A 23446-nucleotide genomic window follows, 5' to 3' on the forward strand; every position below is an offset into this window, starting at 1 on the left:
ACCAGCAGGTTCACGGTGCAGCTCATGCGGTTGTCTTTGCTCTCGTCTGTCATCACGCCCCGGTAATCCAGCAGCTTCTCCAGGAGTCCTTTGACCAGGTTCACAAAGTTCTCCACAGATTTGGCAATTGTTGGGTGCTCTGCAGCACACTCCATTAGGCTATGGACAGAGGCAAGGGTGTGAGTTCAAAGTCCTGGAGATACAGGAACAGGGGTGAGTGCAAGCCCAACAATGCAGCAAATCCAAGCTCCCCTGATCTGTGAGGTGGCTCATCATGTTGTCCCTATCGGTATTTACTCACATAATGAAGTGTTTAATTTTTATCATCAAAACAGTAAAAAACAGAAATTAAAAAGCTACTGTGGGCATACTAATGGGGGGAGAAATGGTTACTTTCATAAACTTGGACTATAAGTACATTAGGATAACTTTTTTTATTTTAGGGAAGGGTCTACAGGGGGTTCAGGTTCTCACTACTAGATTGGACTCATAGTGATCCGCCTGTTTACAGCCTCCCAAGAGCTGGGATCACAGGTGCACACCACCACACTCAGTCTCAATTTCTGTCTCAGTGTGCCCTGGGGGGCGGGACCAGCATGGCAGGCCCGGGGATCAAAATGACAACTTCTGAGTAGCAATTTTCACAACATTTATCAACATTTTAAATACACAATTTGATCCAACAATTCTACTTCAGGATATCTCTTCTATAGAAATATTCTGGTAAGTGTGGCAAGATATATTTACAATACAAATTGGATCTAATAATGAAATAGTTGAAATAATCATGTGTCCATCATTTACAATGTGGTTAAATAAATTAAGGTATTTTCACAGAATGTAGTTGTCTAAAGCCATTATAAGGTATTAGAAGGATAAATATATTTTGACATGAAAAGTTCTATAAAATAAATAGGTGAGAGACTTAAGTCATTTCTCTTTTATATGTAGAGGATTTTTGTGTCTTTTTAGTTATTTATTATTGGGTACAGGTTCTCACTATGCACCTTGGACTTGTAGTGATCCTCCTGTCTCAGCCTCTCCAGCTCTGGGATTACAGATGTGCACCACATGCCTAGTTTCTGTGGCCAGCATAGCAAGAGGCTGGCACAGCTTGTGGGGCTGGGGGTAAGACCTGGGTCCTTGCACTTGCCAGGCAGGCACTTAGACTGCCAAGCTATCTCCCCGGCCTTTAAATCAGTTTTAAAAATGTAACTTATGTCTTAGGTGTTATTTATAACACCTTATAACATTAATTCATTTAATCTCCCATCATAGTCTAATGAGGTAGGACTCTTGTAAATGGGGAAATTAAAGCATGGAAAGGCCAGCTAACTTGTTCAAGGTCACGGAGTCGGAGTTGGTTAATATTAACAGCCTGCCTCCTGCACCCATGCCTGAACTGCCAAGTACTACACATGCACAAATGCACACAGGGGCCTAGGACATGGTCAGGAAGGATAAATATGAAATGCTTCACCACAGTTGTTTCTGACAAGGGGCCTAGAGGGAGAAAGTCTCCATTTTCCTACTTAAATATGGGTATGTTATTTGAAAAACTTATGATGTTCATTATAACATTAACATTCAAATTTTCAAATGAAACTTTAAAAAATGTGACATCTGAAAAGTGCCTATGAGTTGGTAGGTATTATGTAAGGCACAGTGTGGTCTTGGAGAAAGATGTCCATGTGAAAAAGAACCACATCTACCCTCAGGTAGCCTGCAAGCTAATAAGGGAGAGAAGAAAGGTGAAGATTTTGATGAGCGATGACTTTTTATTAATCATTTCTGCAGTGCCAGACCCCGTCATGTTCTAACGTGTTTTGCTTAGGAAAGCTTCACTGGAGGTCTGATAAGCAGGCGCTCCACCCATTTCACACATGAGGAAATCAGGCTCAGGAAGGTTAAAAGCCCTCCCCAACACCGCCTAGGGTTAAGTTGAAGTGAAGACCTGGGGCGTCAAAGCAACCACTGTTGCCCTTGGGGAGTCTTCTCCCAGGCACACTGCAGCACATTTCTCTTGGGTGACAAGCACCACTCAGGCCACATGATCTGTTCCAGGCCACATGATGGGGATAGTCTTAGCCCCACGAACTCTTGGGAGGGCAAAGACGAGGAAAGCAAGGACTTCTGAACTCACTGCATCCCAGGAGCCATGCCAGGCTGCAAGGAGGCGACTTTGCAGACTGTGGCTGGGATCAGACAAATCAATCTTGGCCCTGAGAGAAACACCTGTTCCCCTATTGTCAATGAGAGACACCAACGGCCCTATGATTTAGGCCTGTCTGGTTCAGCCACAGCTGTGCCTGCCTCCTTCTAGGAAAGCCACTCCAAGGTTGCCTTCCACCCCACTAACAGGCTGTGACTTCACTGTGTTTGCCGTGGCTCACGACTTCCTAGGCACAAAGCACCATGAGGCATGAGCTGAGCCAGCCCAGGGGCTCACAGCCTAGCTCCATGCTTGAATGGCGAGCTTTGGCAAAGCCCCACGCCTAGCCTGGGTCACTGACCTTGGAATAGCTGGTGGGGCCCAAGCAGCACTAATCTTTTAGCCCCTCCAGGATACTCCAATGACCTGCAGGATTAACCCTGGCTTCATCCAGAGTTTTGCAATGTTAGCGCATAAGGAAATCACCTGAGCATTGCTGTGCTAGATTCTGATTCACTAGGTCTAGGCTAGGGCCTGGGCTTCAATCTTTCTACATGGCTCTTGGAACCCATGTTAATCAGCTGGGTTCATGGCCCACATGTGAGAAGCAGGTGTTCAGAAGCTTGGTTTTTTTAGTTTCTCTATCCTTAGGCATAAGACAAGAAAGCTGGTCCTACAGTCTAGAACTGATGAGGATAATGAGCCAATTAATTAGAAATCCCTCATCCGTTATCCATCCATCAATCATCCCTCCCACCCACATGTAGTATTGTAGAAAGTAGGAATTCAGAGACTGTGAAGGCCCTGCCCTCCATGTAGATCCCAGCCTAGTAGGGGAAGGGAGAGGGTGCAAAAAGATAACGATTTTCCATAATATATAATGGGACTGCTATGCACTGGGTACTCCCTGGCTCTATACGCTGTGTTAACCCGTTTCATTGATTATCCTGTTTAATTCTTATAAAATGTCAAGTAGGCAATATTATAACCAGTAAATTACTACAAGACCCATGGGGCTGGGCTTTCTCAAGGTTACATGGATGTTTCTTTCTTTTGAGTCCCGTAGAGGATGGAAGTGACAGTTAGGAAGAGCTGTGGGAATCACAGGATAATGTGGCTAATTTCTCATTCAGAGGAAGGAGGGGAGCAAACACTCTTGCCACTGCCTCTGCTATGGCCTTGGGGTTGCAGGGTGCGGGGGGGGGGGTGCGAGCTGGCCCTCCCTGGAAGTGTAGTGCAGCTGGCATGGGGGCCTCCAGGGAGAGGAGCGGGCTCTGCCTTCTGTCAGTGTGGATAGACCTGGACTTTCATTCATTCATTTTATTTTTAATTTTAGGGAAGGGCCTACAGGGTGTTCAGGGTCTCACTACTAGATTGGACTCGTAGTGATCTGCCTGTTTACTGCCTCCCAAGGGCTGGGATTACAGGCATGCGCCATGCCCAGTCTCAATGAAGGTCTCAGCGTGCCCCAGGGGAGGGGCCAGCAAAATAGGCCGTGGATTGAACTCCCACCCCTGCACCTGCTTGCAAGCATTTTAATCGGCTGAGCTATTTGGCCAGTCCTCATTCATTCCTTTTAAAATTATGTGCAGAGTAGCTCTTACGTGACAGCTCCTCTTCCTACTAAACTCATTTGGGTAAGACTCAGGTCCCAAATACATGTGCTCAGTCATTTTCAGCCTTCCACTTCCCTTACTACTTCTAGAAATAGTCTCAGGCATGCAGCACAAGCAGATAGGGGTGTGTTTTATTATTACACTCTTTATGGGACTCATGATTTAAACCAGATGTGGATTCATGAGAATGGGCTCTGAGGAGAGCTCTGAGGGTATGCAGGTCTAAGGAGACAGGAGGAAGGACAGGAGGAGCTGAGAGGACTGGTTGGGAGAGAAAAACATGGGTAGAATCTTGACTTCCAATACGTACAGAACTTCCTGGTAAATAACAATAATAACTACTGCATCTGCACTACTTATTAAGTATCAGAAACTATTTCAATAATTCAAAACTAAGAGAAAGAAAATCAATGATGCCATGCTCAACATTTTACAAATTTTCTCATTTGATCCCACAAAACCTGACAAGAGTTTTATACTACATTCTACAGATAAGGAAACTGAGGCTCAGAGAGGTCAAAGAAGGAGCAGGAACTGGGGCCCACTGGACATTCTGAAGAGGCCCTGACTGTCTGGGTTGGGCTTCATTAATTTTGTGTAAGGAGCATTCACAACTCTATCTTGGGAGGAAAATAATGAGCTGCCTTTAATTTCCTCGACCTCTAAGAACTCCTTTTATAAATAATCACCGAGGAAGGATTTAAAAACCCTGCTGATAGTCTGAAGCCTACTACAGAGCCCCATCCGCTTATAAAAATGGAAACTGCCAGTGCCTTCCACGGTTTCACTTCTGGTCAATATTTAGATTTTCCTTTTTAGAACTTTAAACAGTGACTCTGGCAAAATATTGTTTCTGCCCATGGATGATCAGTTTCAATATCCACTGGAGAGGCAGACAGTAGGTTCTCCTTCCAGGGCATATAGCTTGCATTTTAGGTATTGAAAAGGCCAGTGCTCAGAGATAGGAAGGGCCAGGGCCAGGGCCAGGGCCAGGGCTGGCTGATGCCAGGACGCCTGGACTCCCTTCTGCCCACTGGGCTCTGATGTCCAGGGCAGGGTGGGGAGCTCTCCGCGGGGCTCAGAGAAGGGCCTATCTTTTACTTTTGTTATTAAATATTTAGAAAAGATTGAAAAAAAGTATCTTAAATCAGAGTTCTCTCAGAGCATATTGCAATTTAGAGAATATACAGTTAGGGGGAGATTTGGGGGTGCCTGGCCACATTCCTAGCCCTTGGGAGGAGTCCTTTTCTGTGCAGGGGGGCAATTACCAGGCTGCCAAAGACAGAAACTGGGAGTCAGGCCGAGGGACTGAAGTACATTCATTAAGCACATACCTGCTGTGTGCCAGATGCTTTATAATTACCCAGCCTTCAAAATAACCATGGGAGCTTATTATTACCATTCTGAAATGGGGATACTGAAGCCCAGAGAGGTTGTGTGATTTGCCCGAAGTCATGCAGCTCCAAAGCAGGGGTGCTAGGATTGAAATCCAAAGTCTTTCTCCAAAGATACACAAATGGCCAATAAGCGCACAAAAAGATGCTCAACGTCCTTAACCATCATGGAAATGTGAATCCAAACCACAATGGGCTATCACTTCACACTCCCTAGGATGGCTACAATCAACTAGACAGATGTTAACAAGTGTTAATAAGGGTGTAGGGAAATCAGCGCCTGCCTATATTGCCAGTGGGGATGTATACGTTGGTGCTACTTTAGAAAACAGTCTGGCCATTTGTCAAAAGGGTGAATGCCTCTATATTTATATTGTCATATGACCCAGCAATTGCATCCTTAGGTATATAAACAAGAAAAATGTAAACATAAATCTACACAAAATTTTGTACATGCATACATGCTTACAACCCAAATCCGCTAAAACAGTCTATTTAACAACTAAGTACTGAACAGATAATATTAGTAAACAGACAGTGGATTATTATTTGGCAATAAAACTGAAGCGCTTGCTTCCAAGAGACAGCTATTATAAACTGTGCTGTTATAAACACGAGTGTGTGTATACTGCTGTGATATGATGCTTTTAATTATTTTGGGAAGATACCAAGAAGGGGAATTGCTGGGTTGAAGGGAAACTCTAGTCCTAGTTTTTTTGAGGAATCTCCACACTGATTTCCACAGTGGAAGCACCAGTCTATACTCACACCAGCGGACAAGGGTTTCCTTTCCCCACATCCCTGCCAGCATTCATTATTGGTTGATTTCTTGAGGATAGCCATTCTTTCTGGGGTGAGATGGAATCCCAGTGTTGTTTTAATTTGCATCTCTTGAATGATCAGTTATGAACATATTTTCATATATTTATTTTCTATTTGTATTTCTTATTCTGAGAAGTATGTATTCATCTCAGATGCCCATTTTTTGATTGGGTATTTAAATTTGAGAGGTCTTTTTTTTTTTCTAGTTTTTTGTATGTTCTAAATATTACTACTCTGTCTGAAGAACAACTGGTTAAATTTTTTTTCCACTCTGGGTTTGCTTCTCATTTTGTTGGTGATTTCTTTTGCCGTTCAAAAGCTTTTCTGTAACATAAGATTCTAGTTGTCAACTCGTAATGTTTCCCATGTGATTGGGGTTTTGTTCATGAAGTCTTGCCTACACCTATGTCTTCAAGAGTTCTATCTGTCCCTAATGAATGGATAGAGAAAATGTGATTTTTTTTTATTCAGTTGAGTAATACTCAGCCATAAAAAGGGTAAGCTTGAGACATTCCTAGTTAAAAGGATGCACTCTCAGATCGTACTCTTAAGTGAAATAAATTGGATACACATGTAAATACTGCAAAGTCTCTCTGCTGTGAGGAATTGAAAATGTTAATAAGGACCAAAAGGTGTAACAGATACTGTAAAGTAAGAAAAAATTGTTCAAAGGGGAGAGGAACTTGGGAGGAGGGAGGAGAAAGGAAGGAAGGGAAAAGAAAGATAAAATGGAAACAAAGTTTTTGTAAATAAGGAAGGGAAGAAGGGTTCAAAGGAGGAAGGAGAATGGAAAAAAAGAGGAATCAAGGTATATTATGAGCAGATACAAATTCTCTATGATAAATGTGATCACTGTATATCTAAATTGTATCAAAAAGTTTGATTCAAAATAAAATAAATATAAAGCTGGCCTAACATCATGACTTAAAAAAATGAAGGGTTTTTAGGGATGGAGGAAGAGGGGAGGAAGAAGTGAAAAGAATTAAGATTATATATAATATTTATAATTACGTATAGCTATATAAAATAAGCATGTAATTATATATATGATTATGTATTCCAATTCCCCAAAATGAATGTATTCATCATATATTGAAAATGTGTACTACTTTAAAAATTAAAACATAAATAAATACATAAAATTAAAGCACTGGTGCATATTACATGGATAAACCTTGAAAACATCACGTAACTTGAAAGAAGTTGTTTACAAGGGACCGTATATTGGAAGGTTCCATTTATATAAAAAATGCAGAGCACGCAAATCTACAGAGACAGAAGCAAAGAAATGGCTGCAAGTGGCTGGGAGAGACGGGGTGGTGTGTCGTGGGGGGGGGGATGGCTGAGGGTCCAGTTTCATCTGAGGAATAATGGAAATGTTCTCAAATTGATAGTCATGACGTTTGTGCAGTTGTGTGAGTGTACACATGTTGGGAAGTCAATGAATTGTACACTTGAGCTAGACTGTGTGGTGCGTGAATGGTATCTCAATGAAGATGTTAGGGAAAAACTCTGTCCTGACTCCAAATGGTCTTGGACGCTGGAATCTCACAAAGACTATTTCAGGTCCCAGCTTGTCCTCTCTATTAGCTTTTCCAACCTTCTGCGGACAATGTGCTCGCCTCCCTGAGCCTCAGGAGCCCCCTCTGTGAAATCAGGATCCAAAAAATAAATCTGAGCACAGGAATTACTCAGACAGCACTTAGCACAGTACCGTTCAATGTAGGCCACCTATAAATACTGGTGATAGGCAGTCTCTGGCACGAATCTACCAGGAAAATTAGTAATAATTACCCCACGGCTAAGACATCAAGTGGATACTTGGGCACTGGTAGATTCTTTACTCCTTTCAAATACAGGAAAGTTTCATTTTTATTTGGCCTATTCTACCAACATCAAAGAAATAGACACTTCAGACAGAAAAGTAAGGCTTATTCCCCCAAAGTGGAAATTTGCCAGTACTCAGGAGCCTCCACAATGGTCCAGGGCAGAGCAGGTGCTGCAGGGGCTGGGGGGAGGGTTGTGCACTGGGAGCAGAACTTACATTGATTCCAGGAGCTGCACGTACTGCTCATCTCCCCGGCCCCCTTCCACCTCATGGTCCAGTTTCAGGATGATTTCATTTTCAAACTGACAAGGTAGGAGATGAAAATCAAGAATCACAACATTAGAAGGCTGAGTGTCAACATTAGCTAACTCCTTGTTCTAACCAAAGCTTTAGAGGGTATCTTATTATCTCTTAGCATGAGTGCTGAGTGCTTGGAACATGCAGGACATAGGATACACTTCCATATTTCAGGAGAAGCACAGGCAATGAGTGCTGGAGCAGAGAAGGGGAGAGAGACAGAAAGAGACAAAGAATGGCTGGCCAGGTAGCTCAGTGGACTGAAGCACCTGCTTAGGCAGAGCACAACAGCTGGGGTTCAATCCCCAGTATGCTGTGCTGCGGTGTACTGAGACAACGATTGAGAGATGGCAATTGAGACTAGGCATGGTGGAGCTTGCCTGTAATCCCAGCGCTTGGGAGGTGATTTTTTTAATGGACTATTAGAGACAATTTCATTCAACCCTATTTTCCAAGGTCAAGTAAAAATTTTGCAGGAAGCTGAAAAAGCAAAAGGGCATTCCCAGTGTTTGCAGACGTACAGACATACTTGGGGGAAGCCTGCATCTGAAGGGATGGTAAGCTGTCACAGACAGCTACTATTTCGACCTGCCTGGTATCTTTCTCCACAGTTTGGTGATCACACTAACTCTAATGTCAGTCTGTGGGGCTCTGGTGGGGTGAAAATGCTACCCCACTCCCAAATGGGAACACCAGACAGAGGCCTGGCTCTTAATCAGCATATTCATTTCTCAGACCCTGGGATGAAAAAGGCCTGGGCCAAGCCAGTGAGACTCTAATCTTGGCTGAATTCTTAGAAAAGGGAGTCTCTCTGCTGAGCTGCAAGGTGGGAGGTTGTAACTCTGAGGGTGCTGGAGATGACTGTAATGAAAGAGCGTGCTGGGGAATAACAACAATACAAAGGGGAACAGAGAGGAAGTGACGGGAGAAACCGAGAGCTAATGGTGTTTTACAGGGCCTGGATTGGGCTGCATGAGAAGTTCTCTCATTATGTGAACTTCTGTATATAGCTGCACACACACATAAGCTGATATAAACTGGAGCTTAAACTGGAATTTTGTTGCCTGCAACAAGAAGACATGCAGCAAGTGCCAGAGAGTGAAGACTGGTGACAAAGTTAATGGTCAGAGGTCAGATTAGTAAGCAACCAGGAAGCAAGAAATCTTGTGTAGTCAGTCCCACTACATTTTGCTGCATTAAAGCCTGAGAATGTTTTGTAACCACAGAGTCCACGTCAACATTTTTCCCTGGGGTGGGAGGTGGTCATTGCTTATTCAACATATCTTGAAAGATGGTCCTAAGTCTTCTCTATATGCATGTGATTCAAAGTGGCTTGTACTGTTTTGATCCTACACCCTGAAGAATCCACCCAATTCACACCAACCTCCTCTCCCCCATTTACCATTAATAAAGAAACTGGAGAGGGAGTGGGAGTTATTAACAAAGATCATCGAGAGCAAGGGGGGACTTGGGACTCCTGGCTCTCATTTCAATCTCTTCCTATTCGGTCTTCATAATATCCTTCAAGGCTGGGAGGCCTTTGTCACCTTTGAATGTGATAATTCATGAAAAACAGCCAGGCCTTGCCTGGAAAGGCCTTCAGCAATCATTGGCTACTATTACAGATGAAGAAGCAGGGGTTCTGAGAATTTAAGTGGCCTGTCTAGAGTCTCAGATGAATTGTGGAGACCACTGGGCAGGCTCTTTCCAGGGCATAAATGATGGTGCGCGGCTGAGTTGGAATTTCAGGGTGATAGAATGCAGGCACCAGGCTCATTGTCCCTCAGGTTCACGTCTCATCCGCGAGGCCACACATCCCTTACTAAGAGTAACAGAGGAACAGAAAGGCTGACACAGCACACACGTGAAGGAATTATCTGAGCGCTCCCACAGTTGGGGAAGACATTGCAAGAGACAACCGGGACTGGAAGGATGAGTAGGGTTCTGATAGATATGAAAAGGAAGCACATTCCAGGTGGAGGAAATAGTGTGGGAGGAGGTACGGCACTGGGAAGGTGGAGAAAAACAAGCAATACGGTTCATCTGAAGCTGAGTCTTCCAGAATGAATAAAAGAAAGGAAATAAAGTCAGCTCTGGGTAGGCACCTATCTCATCAGGGTCTGGGCTGCTGTCGGCAAATGGATCATGTCCCTTATGTGCATCTTATTTGTGTTAATTACAGCTCAAGGTCAAGGTTTCAGAGCTACCGTACTCACGGATGTCGTCTGTGCTGAGTCTAGAGAGGAAAGTAATGGAGCAGAGGGGCTGTAAGAACAGCCCCTGCCATTTAGTGTCTGCACTTAATACTTCGCCCTTCCCCTCCACCCTGTTGGGCAGGGGAGGTGGTCTTTATAACCCGTAGGGTCATGATTGGCAAATATTTTCTATCAGGTTAGTGTCTAATTTCATTTTTGTGGACAAGATGGTCTCTGTCACAGCTACTTGACTCTGCTGCACAAAAACAGGCACAGATGACACATAAACAAATTGGCATGGCTCAATTTCAATAGCATCATTTGCAAAACAGGTGGCAGGATGGTTTGGTCCTTCAGGCGGTCATTTGTCCACCCTTCTCAATGCAGTGTATGTCATCATAATCCCTACAGCTTGGAAGGAAGCAGAGTAGAAGGGGATTCTATATGTAAAGCACTAGATAAATACATGAGCTTAAGTGTGCATGGAGCTAGCTCAACATATTATCACTGCTAATGTTATTGTTATTACTGCAGAATGCTGCTAGAAAGCAGCTTTAGGGGAGAAAACTAGCATTTGTTGCTGTCAGAGTGGTTCGACTGAGAATGCTGGCACCATTCCTCCTTATGAAGTGAACTTTTCTTTGGAGCAAAGAAGTAGATGGGGTAAATAAGCACTTGTCTTGGGGTCACAGAAGAGCCTGCCAAGAGGGAAATTGCAGGGTGCCAGAAAAGGAGCAGTCATATGATGCCACGCAGTGCCTGGGCCCCCCAGGGTGGCTAGAGAGCTAAGGGTACCACCAGCACAGGTGCTGTGCTCAGGAGAGGCTCTGACCCAGGCCTTGGCACTGAAGTGACTTGGCTGAATCTTGTTTTGCCGTGTTTTCCCAGCCATGTGACCACAGGGAGGTGAGTTAAGTCTTCAGGTGCTTCGTGTTCCCACTTATTAAATGCAAATTGAGAAATCCCACCTACTATTAAAGTGGCACTGTAAGGAGTTCTTGGGAAATCATAGTGCTTGCCACATGATGGATGCTCCAGAACTGTTGGCAATGATCATCATCTTGTCACTCTGTTGTCATCAGAAGCATCATCATCCCGTGTAATCTTTATGATAGCCATGGAGGCCGGGTAGAATCCCCAGCTTATATGTGAGGAAGCTGAAACAAAGACCTTTGCCTTGGGTTCCAGAGATGGATAGACTTGAGCAAAGGGAGCGCCAAAGGCCCAACACAAGCCTTTCCTGGCAGCATGCTGCTATGTCACTGTGACAGGCTGTATCTCAGCATCAGCCCTGTGAAGAGTTTAGGGTATGGTTTTGCTCTTCCCGGTCAATTCATTTTCACTCATGGCTTCACAACTATATTACTTCATAGACTCCTCACCTCGTCCTTCCCAGGTAGATATTTGTTAGGGCATTTCCAGATTGCTTTTGCAGATGTAGGTTCTACAGAGGCCAATGGGAATCATTGGGAAGCTGAGTCAAGAACAAGGGGTGAACTCCAAGTGTCCTGATACCCAAGGAAGCCTTCTCTTTTTTCTTCTAGCCGTGACTCATGGATCATCACATTTGTACCAGGTCTTCTGTATGCATTTCTGCAGTCTCTCTTTAGAGGATCTTGACTAGTTTCATTCCCTTTACTTGCTAGAATATGAATATATATATGGATCTTGACTAGTTTCATTCCCTTTACTTGCTAGAATATGAATATATATATATATATATATATATATTTTTTTTTTTTCAGAACCAGGGATTGAACTCAGGACCCTGTGCTCGCTAGGCAAGTGCTTATTCTACTGAGCTATCTCCCCGGGCCTAGAATATTTTCTAATAGGAGCCCACCTCCATGGAAGTATTGAACAAGAGCTCTTCTGAGTTTGTACCTGAGTGAGATAGAAAAGGCAGCAGTGATGATTCAAGTCTTGATTTCAGAGGGAGAACAAGGATCAAGCTGTTTTAGAAAGACAACACTATCACATCTTAGGCTCACTGCTCTTTTCTTACCCGAGGATTGGGTGTCATGTGTTGCCTTAATTACTTTCTTCTTATTGCTGAGACAAAATACCTGACACTCAAGGTTAAAGGAGGAAACATTTACCTATCTCACAGTTTGCAGAGGTTTCAGTCCATAATGAGCTGGCTCTAAGGCAGGGTGGTGTGGCAGAGGCACAATCTTTCATGGCAGCAGAAGATACCAAATGCAACAAGAATGGAGGGGAGGGCAATCCTCTTTCAGTGCTACCTGCCCTAGGGTAGGTGTAGCACTCACACCCTTAATCCTATCCTTAGACCATGAATCTGTCACAAATTCTAGATTCAGTCACCTTCACAAAGCCTATGCCCTATGATGGCATGAGGCTTTAGGGGACATCCAGACACAAACCATAGCATGCATCAAGGCCAGAGTTCACACACAACCTGCTGCTGTCCAAGTCTCTGATCTGGGCTTCACTCCAGTTGTGTCTGTCAGGGCTGCTTGGTGTTTAGCATGCCAGGCCTCCTTGTCTGCCCCTTTCCTGGACACAACCTTCACAGCTGCTTACTCTGAGCCTGAAGCCACATGCCTGGGCCTACTTGTGTCACAGCTAGAGTCCCACCAAACACTCCAGCTGGTTTTCACATCCCCAAATCCCCATTAGTCAGCTTGATTGTCCTGTCTCTTTTGATCAGAGAGGAGCAAATCGAAGCAATTGGGGAACATGCTTACAATGAACTCATACAGAAGCAAACAGCCCTAAGAGGATCCCATTTGTGGAAAATCCCATTTATGGATGCATGATATGAAGGGAATCCTTCAGAAAAGGAGAGTCACAGCAGTGTCATCAAGCCTCTGAAGACATATTGCTGACAGTCATCTGTCAGCTCTGTCTCAATGATGACCAGATAATTTTTCTGTTTAGGATGTTGTATATAGATATATGTTTCCTTTCCACACCTGTTTCCAGGAATTCTCTAAAACACTTGCCAACCTAGATACTCATCTGAGGGAAAGTAGTCTTCTATCTGATTTTGTAAGTCGTCAGGTGCTCCCAAGCTTTCACCCTGTGCTCATGCTTCAGTGGCAGCAGATCCTGACACACAGCCCAGGTCTTCACTTCCCATTCTCCTGGCCCAGTTGGTCAGATCATCTCTTTCTCCATCTGAGCTCCTCAGTCTGACTTCTTTTAGGGTTCTTCACAAAGCATGAAGCTGTTCACTGACCTTTATGGGACTAGAGAGCTTCTAGTAATACTCAAGGAGAAAGGAACATTTCCTCACAGAGGTACCATCTTGGAAAACCAGTCCCTTATTCCTCTTAGAGCAACTTCTTTCAAAGTGTGATTGGAACAATGGTGGATCCAACAATATTTCTTACAAAATAAATTTGAGAAATTAAACATGTCTGCTTGCCATGGAATATCCAAGTTCTTGACTTTTTAGTGTACACAGGGAATCTCCAGGCCAGGTTTCCGGGCACCATTTGGAGTCCACCATGTTTAACCTGAAATCTTCTCTCCAGAGCATTTTATTGGATTAGTGTCTTCTGGGTCACATTTGAGAAAACATGGTGCTACTCAGTGGCTTTCATTCCTATAGCTTACGTTGACTGTGACCGTACTGCTAGCTGGATGATGGGAGTACAGTGTGGATCTGGCAATGGTAAGGGCCTGTGTGTTGCTGCCTCTGCTCTGCTGCTTTCTATATGACTGACTTTGGACGAGCAATTTCCTCTCATTTTGATCCACCTTCACGATGGGGATATAATGTTGTCTACTGTACAGTGTTGTAATAAAAAAGACTACACAAACTGATATACAGAAAGTACTTACAGAATTTGAAACATTGTAGATGCCCATTTAATGACAGGCATTGTCATCATCCTTACTAGGTGATTCTGAGGAAGACACATAAATGCACAGAGATGGATATAAGGCGATGTGGCATAGTTGTCATTCTTGGGAAAGAGAAAATGGCAGCAACAGGAAGAAAACTTTCTTAGAGGCCGTGGCACATGGAGCAGGCTCTGTGGGATCAGTGGGAGGTTAGAAATTGTTGGCAGGGAGGGCTACAAACACACAGAAATAACAGGAAGGAAGTCCTCACCGGGACAAGGCCACTCAGGTGAGCTGTAGGGATGGCTGAAGAATAGGTGTAATGGGTCAAGAGTAGAAGGAATGGCCAGCAACTATAAAGGAAGGTCAGAACTGACAGAGCGTTCAGACTTCAGTGGGTAGAGATTAGAGAAACAATGAGCAAGGGCATTGCCCCTGAGAATGGTGAGGAACGGTGGTTTGGAATCTTCTGCTCTTTAAGGCAGGATGTGTCTTATGGAAAATTCCTTGGTAGTAGGGTATGATATGGAGGAACAGGCATAAACACTAGGGGAGAAAGAAAGGGGAGGGTGGTTGGCAAGAAACTAGGGGAGAAGTCAGTGCGGAAAGCAGGGGGCAGAACTTGGGGCATGTGCTTGGGCAGCCTTGCAGGGACTTAGAGACCTTCTTCCTAAATGAGGGACATGAGTGGACAGTGTCGCACACCCACTGTAGGGGTAGGTGCATTCTTTCCCTGCTGGAGCTCTTGGATTATCTAACTTAGGCAGTGGTCCTCATTCTTCAAGAGGCCAGATTCTCAATGCAAATGCTTGGCCAAGGGGCCTCACATTTTGACACAAGTTCTCATCCAAGTGCAGGGAAGCCTCCTGTCCCCTGTCACACACACATTGGTCCCTCCTGAGGAATGTGCCTCGGACCGCATTTGCTGCCCGCTCTGACGCACGGCCCAGGGTGACATCTGGGCTGGTTAGTGCTAGATAATGTACATCTTTGAAGCTATCAAAAAAGATGAAGCTTCAGATAAGGGTAGAAAGGGCAGGCCCTGGGAGCACACCTCAAGGAGCCATTTGGTGTGAAAGTAGGATACACATCCTCCTGACAGAGGGCCCAAGCAGATCCACAGCAAGGATGCGCGGTCCCGTCTTGGCCTCAGGCAGAAAGGCAGGACAAAACGCTGACCAAATTCCATCTGCCAGCTCATTCTGGGCACATGAATGAATGTCCCTGTCCTGCCTCATAGCCTCTGAATGAAGCTCAGGCAGATGGAACGAGGATATCATTATGGAGAAATGGGCTGGGGATTAGGGATGCTGGCATGAGTTTCCAGTCTCATTTTTTACCTTTTTGAAATCCCCACTCCTTTGATATTCACACAGCATCATGTCGAAGAAGATTGGTATGGTGGCTTTCCGAAGCTCAGCCTCAGGGATAAGTGTCATCTCTAATATAGGGCCTACCATGCCTGGGATGAAGCAGATTTTGTTCTGGCCTAAAAGAGAAGAGGAGCACAGGCCCTTAAAACAGTTTCGTGGAGGCTGGGGAAAGGACAAAAGGGAGGTACGAAGTAGTAGGAATGACAGTTAATACTTGTACCCTTATTTACCACACACCAGGCTTGCTTTGAACACTTTACATGTGTGAGCAATGCGAGAGGCTCACACGTCACCAAAAACAGGGCCCATTGTACAAGATAGTGCCTCAGCCTGTGGAGAGCTCTTCACTGCTTCCAAGGACTTTCACCTGCATTATCTCCTGTGCAAACACAGCCCCCACTGAAATCCTTTGTGACTGCGCAGCACAGAGATATTTGCAATTGTGTCTGTCTGTATCATGAGCCTCTCCTAGAATTTGAAAGCATGCTTTCACCAAGCAATGAGGAAAACAAAACTTGCTATGAAGGACATCACCTGTCAGTGGGACAGTGAGGGAAAACATGGCTTTATGGATAGATGAGCCACAATGTCCTATTCTCTATGTCTTGTTTTAAGATGTACCTTAGAGCCCCCTCCCTTGCTATTGGCCTTCTGGCCACACTGGCTTGCTCCAGCACCACAGAGCCACTTTGCCCCCCTCTGAAAGGCCTGTGCTCAGAAGTCTCACTGACAAGCTTCCTGAGAAGGGCAGGAAGGTAGAAAACACACCCGTTCTCATCTTTGTACTGGTAGCAGTGAGCACAGAACATTCTAGAAGCTAAAATTCAGCATTTCCTCAAAGAGGAACTAAATTTGCCTAGCTCCTATCCATACTACCCTTTTGTATCGAAACTAAAACCTAGCTAGAGAATAATCAGCCTTGAAAATCAGAAATAAAAAATAGTGGCCCCAGCATCTCATCCTAGCCTTATCTGCCCTCACTGTTCTCATGCCCGGTGGCTTCTCTATAAGCAGGCAAGGCAAGAATAGGCTGATTGGGGCTGGCATGTTTGAGATTTTTAAAAAAAATATTTATTTATTTGATACAGGATTGTTCTATGCAGCTCAGCCTCATAGTGATCCTTCTGCTTCAGCCTCCCCAGTGCTGGGATTATAGGCTTGTGCCACCATGTCTGGTTTGGGGCTGGCATTTTTGTTCCGTAGTTTTTCAAGGCTGACCATTTTCCAGAGAGGTCCTATTTTTCTAGACATGTGACTTGGACATGTACCTCATAACAAGGCAAAAGCAATACCCATCTGTTGAGAAAATCATGCAAAATGTGCCTCTATGTGCCCGAATCGGCACCAGTGGCAGGGGCACTGTCACCCGGTGGTTAAGAGGACCAGTTCTCCATCTACACCACTTAGATTTGTAAACCGACTCAACCACTGCTAGTTGTAGGATGTTGGGCAAGTTTGTCCTCCCTCTTGAAGCCTCAACATCCTTGTCTGCGACTTGGGATGATATTTGCATTCACATCATGGAGTTATTTTGAACAATAAATGAATTGTTAGTTTCTGAGCAGCAGAATCAGTGCATGGCATGTGACACGCTTTGTAACATTGGCCGTGGCTTTGATGTTTGGAGAGAATGAACCACGAAAACAGCCTCATCAAGCAGAACTGAGAAGACACTTCAGAATACACACACAAGAAGAGGTAGAGATGCGGGACAGGAGTACTTAGGAGCTGCAGGCTAGCAGGGGAGCAGGGACAGGCACATTCCAACAACCCAAACTGATCCTTCTTATATTTCACCTGCATCCGTCTCCTCCTCCTCCTGAGCTGCAGAGCCCAGGAAGCCCACTTGCTTTTCTCTATTGTCCAGATAAAGAGTTGTGGTCTTCATCCGGGGTAGAAGGCGCCTAGGAGCGCTGGAAGTCATTCAGTAGTGTGTGTGTGTGTGGGGAGGGGGTGGGGCAGGATGAGTGCTTTTGATTAAAGAAAATAAAAAGGGAGCCAACAGCAAAGGCAGTAAGAAAATTAATTTTCATTCAGCCTGAAGGAGGCTTAATGTTGGAGATTTTTTTCATACAGAACCCAGGTATAAAATGTGTTATCCTAGGAGTAGCTTCACTTGTGAGAAGGCAATAGTGAAGTTAGGCAGTCACTTTTCCAGAGTACCAGCTTCATTATACGATGCATTCAGATTACACTTGACTCGTAGGTCTTTGTGCTGGTCCAAACAGGATAAAACCTCCTTACTTTCCGGCAAGTTTCTGGTAATTGCTAATCTAGGTTTCTGATTTCGTCCTTCAAGATCCTTTAAGTCTTTTTCAACCCACAGTGGGATTTTAAAATTCAAAGTCGAGTACAATAATAGGTAGAAAATAAATGGGAAACTGTCAGATAAGCCACGACGGAATAGAGAAATTGCTTATGCAACAAAGGCCTTTAGAATACTGGAGGGCAATGGGCATGATAAGGATATATTTAAGATGCTTTAAAATAAAGGGTGGATATGCCAGAGACTGGAGATCTCTTGGATACTTTTTACCTGCATTTTTATAGTCTGTATAAGAGATATTTGTCAGATAGGGAAAGAGGAGAAAGAGATTCTGATACCGTGTGATCTTAATGGCCTTTAAATTGTTCCCTAAAGCAATTTTATTCCTTTATATCCAAAAAAATAGAATCTCAGCACACTGGATATTGTGTTCACATAAACCAAGTGTATGTATGTGTGTGCATACCTTTATGTATACAGATACAGTGAGAGACAAAGGGGGAGGGAGGGAGGGAGGGAGGGAGGGAGATTTGCAGCTAGTTGAATACAAACTCACTTGGAAAAAAATTCTTGTTCGAGGATCACACCTGCTGCTATATTCTAAAAAAAGGCAAAGAAGGGAGTTGATTTGAGGGTCTCTTTTACATAATGGAAGCCGAATCTCACCGGGAACAGATACCAATTAGGAGAGGCTTTTAAAGTGCCAAAGAGGCAGCAGGATAAATCCAAATGCTGACTTACACAGGCTTTGGGAAAGGATCTGCTAGTAATGAGAGCACAGAGTGGAGTCAAGGGGCATGACAGGGAAGGAGCCCGAGTGTCTAATCTGTGCAAGGGCCTCACACATTACTCTCCTTGGGGGTACACTAGGTTGAGTGACAAGGGTCAGAGGGTACCTAGAAGATGACTAAGAAAGGAAGGACATAAAGAAAGGTTTGTAAGCCAGATTAACAACAAAGCTGGGGAAGTCACTAGCCCATGAGGTTCATGTCAGACAGAAGAGGTGCTTGATCTGAGACTCCCTGGCTCTCAAAAGCCTGGCATAAAGCCACACACGACAGCACATGCTGCAATCTCGGCACTTGGGAGGCTGAAGCAGAAGGACTGCTGGGAGTTCAAGGACATCCTGGGCTATGTGATGAGTTCAAGTCCAGCTTGCACAGCAGAGCAAGAAAGCAAAGTCTGGCATGGAGTCTGAAAAGAACAAAGGGGGGCCAGGGAGATAGCTCAGTGGAATAAGTGCTTTCCTGGCAAGCACAAGGTCCTAAATTTGATTGCTGGTACCACCAAAAACAAACAAACAAACAACAACAAAAACAATGAAAAGAACAAAGATAAGAGTAAGTTATGACCTCCTACATTGTGAAGTTCAGGAAGCCTCCCAAAGCCTAAAATAAAGTAGAGTTTGTCATTAAAAAAGGAAAAAAAAAAAAAAAATCATTCCTTTGATTCCAAAAGAGAAGCACAGCTATCAGCTCTTCTGCCTCAGGCTTGGAAGAGCACCCTCCTGGCAATTTGCTGAGTCAGGTAATCGATTTTCTCTTCATCTTCAGGAGATGCCTTGTCAGCTTCCTTTCTGGCACCTGGCACTTGGCACTGTAGAATCTCAGAACCTGACCCTGTGCACAAGGTCCTATAGGGCTATGCCATGGCTGTGTGGCCATGTGCTTGCCACTCAGTGTCCTTGAGCCTTCATGATCTCATCTGTGAAATGGGGATAATAATTATACCTGCCTGGGGCTGGGGAGAGAGCTCAGTGGAATAAGTGCTTGCCTGGCAACTGCAAGATCCTGAGTTCAATCCCTGGTACCACCAAAAAACCAAAAAACAAACATTATACCTGCATGGTAGATTTGTTTAGTGATATGAAAGAATGAATGTTAAACTAAGCGCTTTGTCCAGTGTCAGGCACTGTGAGGACATTCAGCTAATAATGATGATGGGGTGATGAGTATTTTGGGCTCAGCCCTAAATTAGATTCTGGAGAAAACACTATGCAAAGAGCATCCAACACCGTCAAAGCTCTGTTTTTCAAGGAACTCTGCATGCTGCCCAGTTTACTGATTCACCCTTATACCAAACAAGTCAACCTGGGCAAAGGGTCAGGACATCCATGGTGCTCTACTTCTCTCTGTCCTCACAAATGTCTAAAAGGCCTCAAACTGCTCTGATTGGCCCACCACTTAAAACCTTCTCGTGGCTCCCATTGTTCTTGGGATGAAGCTCTACAGGCCCTTTTTGGCTGCCTTCCTTCCACTGCTGGCCTCTGCTCCTCTGTGAACCGAACTGGGGCTCTCAAGTGCCCTCCTTCTGTGTTCCTTCCTCCTTCTCCTGGCCTCATTCCCACACTGTGCCCTACTCTACATCTGCCACTGCAAGTAAATCCTTAGGCATCACCACCGCCCTGTTACTCAGTCTGGAAGACACTACAGTCACTTGCATATTTTGAGCACCGGAAGTGTGGCTAGTCCAAGGGGAAATGTACTGTAGGTGCAAAAAAGAAATCCATCAGATTCCCAAGAATAAATTAAATTACATCATCAAGAATGTTTTATACGATCCTTGAACTCGCATTAACTTCTCCAACGCCAGCCAAATAGCTCAGCAGATTAAAGAGCCTGCAAGCAGGCCCAGGGGCTGGGGATTCCAACTCTGAGGACATGCTGAGCCAGCAATTGAGACTGGGCGTGGTTGTGCGCACCTATAATCCCAGCTCTTGCGAGGCTGTAAACAGATGGATCCCTATGAGTCCAATCTAGTAGTGAGACCCTGAATACCCTGTAGACCCTTTGCTAGAATACAAAGGAAAAATAACCAAATATGGCTTCTCTAGCAGCAATGGAACATCCATTTCTGACAAAACAAAACAAAAAAGGGGGATATAAATAAAGGACCATTTTGTAGTGAAAAAATATATGTATATACAAAATAGTTAGGATATAAATGCAGCTACTATTTCTTAGTTCAATGAGAAGAAAGGTTTGTACCAATATTGTTTAGACAAGATGCCATGTTTGCATGTTGTCCTCTGAATAACTACCACAAAGACAACAATATGCAATGTATTAATTATTGTAACTGTCCGACTAACCTGTCTTGGAACTGTTTCATTGCTTTTTTTCCTCATTAAAATGAATAAAAGCTCTTTTAAAAAGAATGTTTTATACTGACCCCAGGCTGAGATGATAATGATTTGGGACACAGGGCTAAATAAAAATACAGACAACCTTGGATTACCAATAGTCTGGTTTAGGATTTTTAACTCTTCATTGGTGTAAAAGTGATCTCCATTCTGCAGAGACTATGCTTGAATGTGGGTATCTTCCTAGGCTAGTGATATATGGTCTGATTTTCTCATGTGATATTGGGCAGTAGCAACAAAGTACAGCTCCCATTGAGCCTCACAGCTGCCACACTGGGATGTCGGGCAGCTTAGGCATCTTCAGCACACTTTTGGCTCATAGTATGTTCAATTTACAATGAAGTTAAAGGAGGAGCTATCTTGCCACAGTTAGTTCCACTGTTCCTTTTAAATATTCTCTTAGAATTGGACAGGTGGCCCTCACGACAGCACTGCTCAGCATTCGAGGGCTCAGCTCTTCCTTGAGGGAAGGGTTTGCAGTTCAGTCCCTAGAAGGATTCCATCATAGACCTTCTGGACACATCAAGCTTTTCTTCTCTAGTTCTTTCATCTTTGCAACCATAGCTAAGTGGTTCTGCAATTAGCATTTAACTTTTCAACAAAATGATCACAAGCCTAAAAGGCCAGGGTGCTAGATCACGCATGTGCATTCAGTTTTAACCCCAGCTCCTAGCATTTAGAAAGTGCTTGTATTGGTTTTCGGTCACTGCTGTCATAAATCATCACCAATTTAGTGACTTGTAAAACAAGACTAATTATCTTATATTCCTGGAGATCAGATGTCTGAAACGAAATTCACTGGCCAAAAGACGCTCCTCCAAGGGGCTGAAGGATGATCAGCCTCCTTCTTCTTTTGAGCTCCTGGGGGCGCTCTGCATTCCTTGGCTCGTAGCTTCTCACTGCTATCCTCAGTCAGCAATGTACTTTTTTCAACTCTTTCTGACTCTTAATTGTCTGGACTCATTTTTACTTATGTGGACACTACATTGCGTTTCACCCACTTGGATTATCCAAGATACCTTCAACACCTTCAGGAATCTTAATCACACCTGAAAAATCTCCTCTGCCACATGTGGTCACATGTTTCACTTGTTCTGGGGATTTGGACACAGGCCTCTTTGGGGCACTGATACTTAGCCTACCACAATACTCAGTAAACGGATCTCTCTCTCTGATCCCCCTTCCCCTATTCTCAGCAGCTTCTCCCCCAGCCCCAAGAAACATACTGTACTTGCTCAGGCTGGTTTCTTCCCTGAAATGCTTCTCTTTTCCTTAGCTTTTCTTCGGTTTGATGAGACCATGTTTTGGTGCCTAATTCAGGAGTCATCTCCTTTAAGGATACATCCTTATGGGCTCTGAACTTCTAAATCTCCGTTACACATTTAACTTTAATCAGTGTATTTCTAGTCTGCCAGTTAGACAGACAGTAGGGCCACCACCACAGGGCATGTCCTATGCCCTGTTCTCTCCCAAACTTCCCCACTCCCTGGGGCTAGGCAGCAAACAAGGCCCTGAATTGATGCTTTTTTAAAAAGGAACAGTCCACGTGCTCCCTCAGGCCTGCCAGGAACAGTCTCCCCACTTATGTGACCAAGATGACATTGCTAGAATGTCTTTCTCTCACACAATGACAGTTAATACAGCAGCCCAGCATTAAACCAAGCAAATGTGGGAGGGTTAAGTGCAAAGGCATTTTAGTAAAATGCATATTACTTCATGCCAAGCAGAAGCCAAGTGTTAGGATGCTACAGTCTGGGGAAAAGCACAATACATTTGTTATTATCCTCAAATCCAAAAACAAAGGAATTTAACCCTTGAATGGATGAGGCTTCCATGACATATTGTCCTTGTCCCCACCAAGAGCTCCTTTCCTACATGCATACCTTCCTTCCCAAAACGATACATACACATGAGGTCGCACATACATACATGTCTAGACTCGCCCTGGGAGAATGTTAAACCACATTCCAGCTTGAACGAGAGCCTTGCAATTAGCTATCCTATAATCATGGGGTTGCTCTAGTCTGTCCTGATGAGAAGAAGGTGATGATGATGCTGATGATCGTGAGGATGTTGTTTGATTGCTTCTGGCATTAAAATACAAATTTAAAAACTAACGTGCAGTATGATTTACTCATTATCAGTCATCTTTGGAAAACACAGTTGCCCATTTCATACCCTTTGGAAAAAATTTGCATATTCTCTGCAAAATTTATTCATAAGAACTTTGAAATTTGGGTTAAAGATAGATTCTTTTCTTTTGGTATTTTAGGGAAGGGTCTACAGGGTGCTCAGGGTCTCACTACTAGATCGCACTCATAGTGATCTGCCTGTTTATAGCCTCCCAAGAGCTGGGATTACAGGTGTGCACCATGTCTAGTCTCAATCACTGTCTCAGAATGCCCCCGGGGGCAAGGCAGGCCCGGGATTGAACCCCTGACCCCTGGGCCTGCTTGCAGGCACTTTAATCCACTGAGCTATTTGGCCAGCCCCTCCCCCCAGATAAATACCTCTCTCTCTCTCTCTCTCTCTCTCTCTCTCTCTCTCT

At 44.2% G+C, this 23446-nt stretch overlaps 1 protein-coding gene across 1 annotated transcript in view; it reads right to left on the bottom strand.

Annotated features, from left to right (window-relative positions):
- Positions 1 to 23446, bottom strand: part of Dock2 (dedicator of cytokinesis 2) — a 478084-nt gene that overhangs the window by 52906 nt on the left and 401732 nt on the right. Inside the window, exons 33-35 of the mRNA XM_004637060.2 lie at positions 15458 to 15606; positions 8029 to 8114; positions 3 to 159 (exon numbers count right to left, since the gene is read on the bottom strand). Of these exons, the coding sequence (XP_004637117.2) occupies positions 3 to 159; positions 8029 to 8114; positions 15458 to 15606 (392 nt within the window). The remainder of the gene's footprint in view (positions 1 to 2; positions 160 to 8028; positions 8115 to 15457; positions 15607 to 23446) is intronic.

This window comes from Octodon degus, unplaced genomic scaffold (genome assembly GCF_000260255.1).
Source record: "Octodon degus isolate 3935 unplaced genomic scaffold, OctDeg1.0 scaffold00085, whole genome shotgun sequence".
In the NCBI taxonomy this organism is placed as follows: domain Eukaryota; kingdom Metazoa; phylum Chordata; class Mammalia; order Rodentia; family Octodontidae; genus Octodon; species Octodon degus.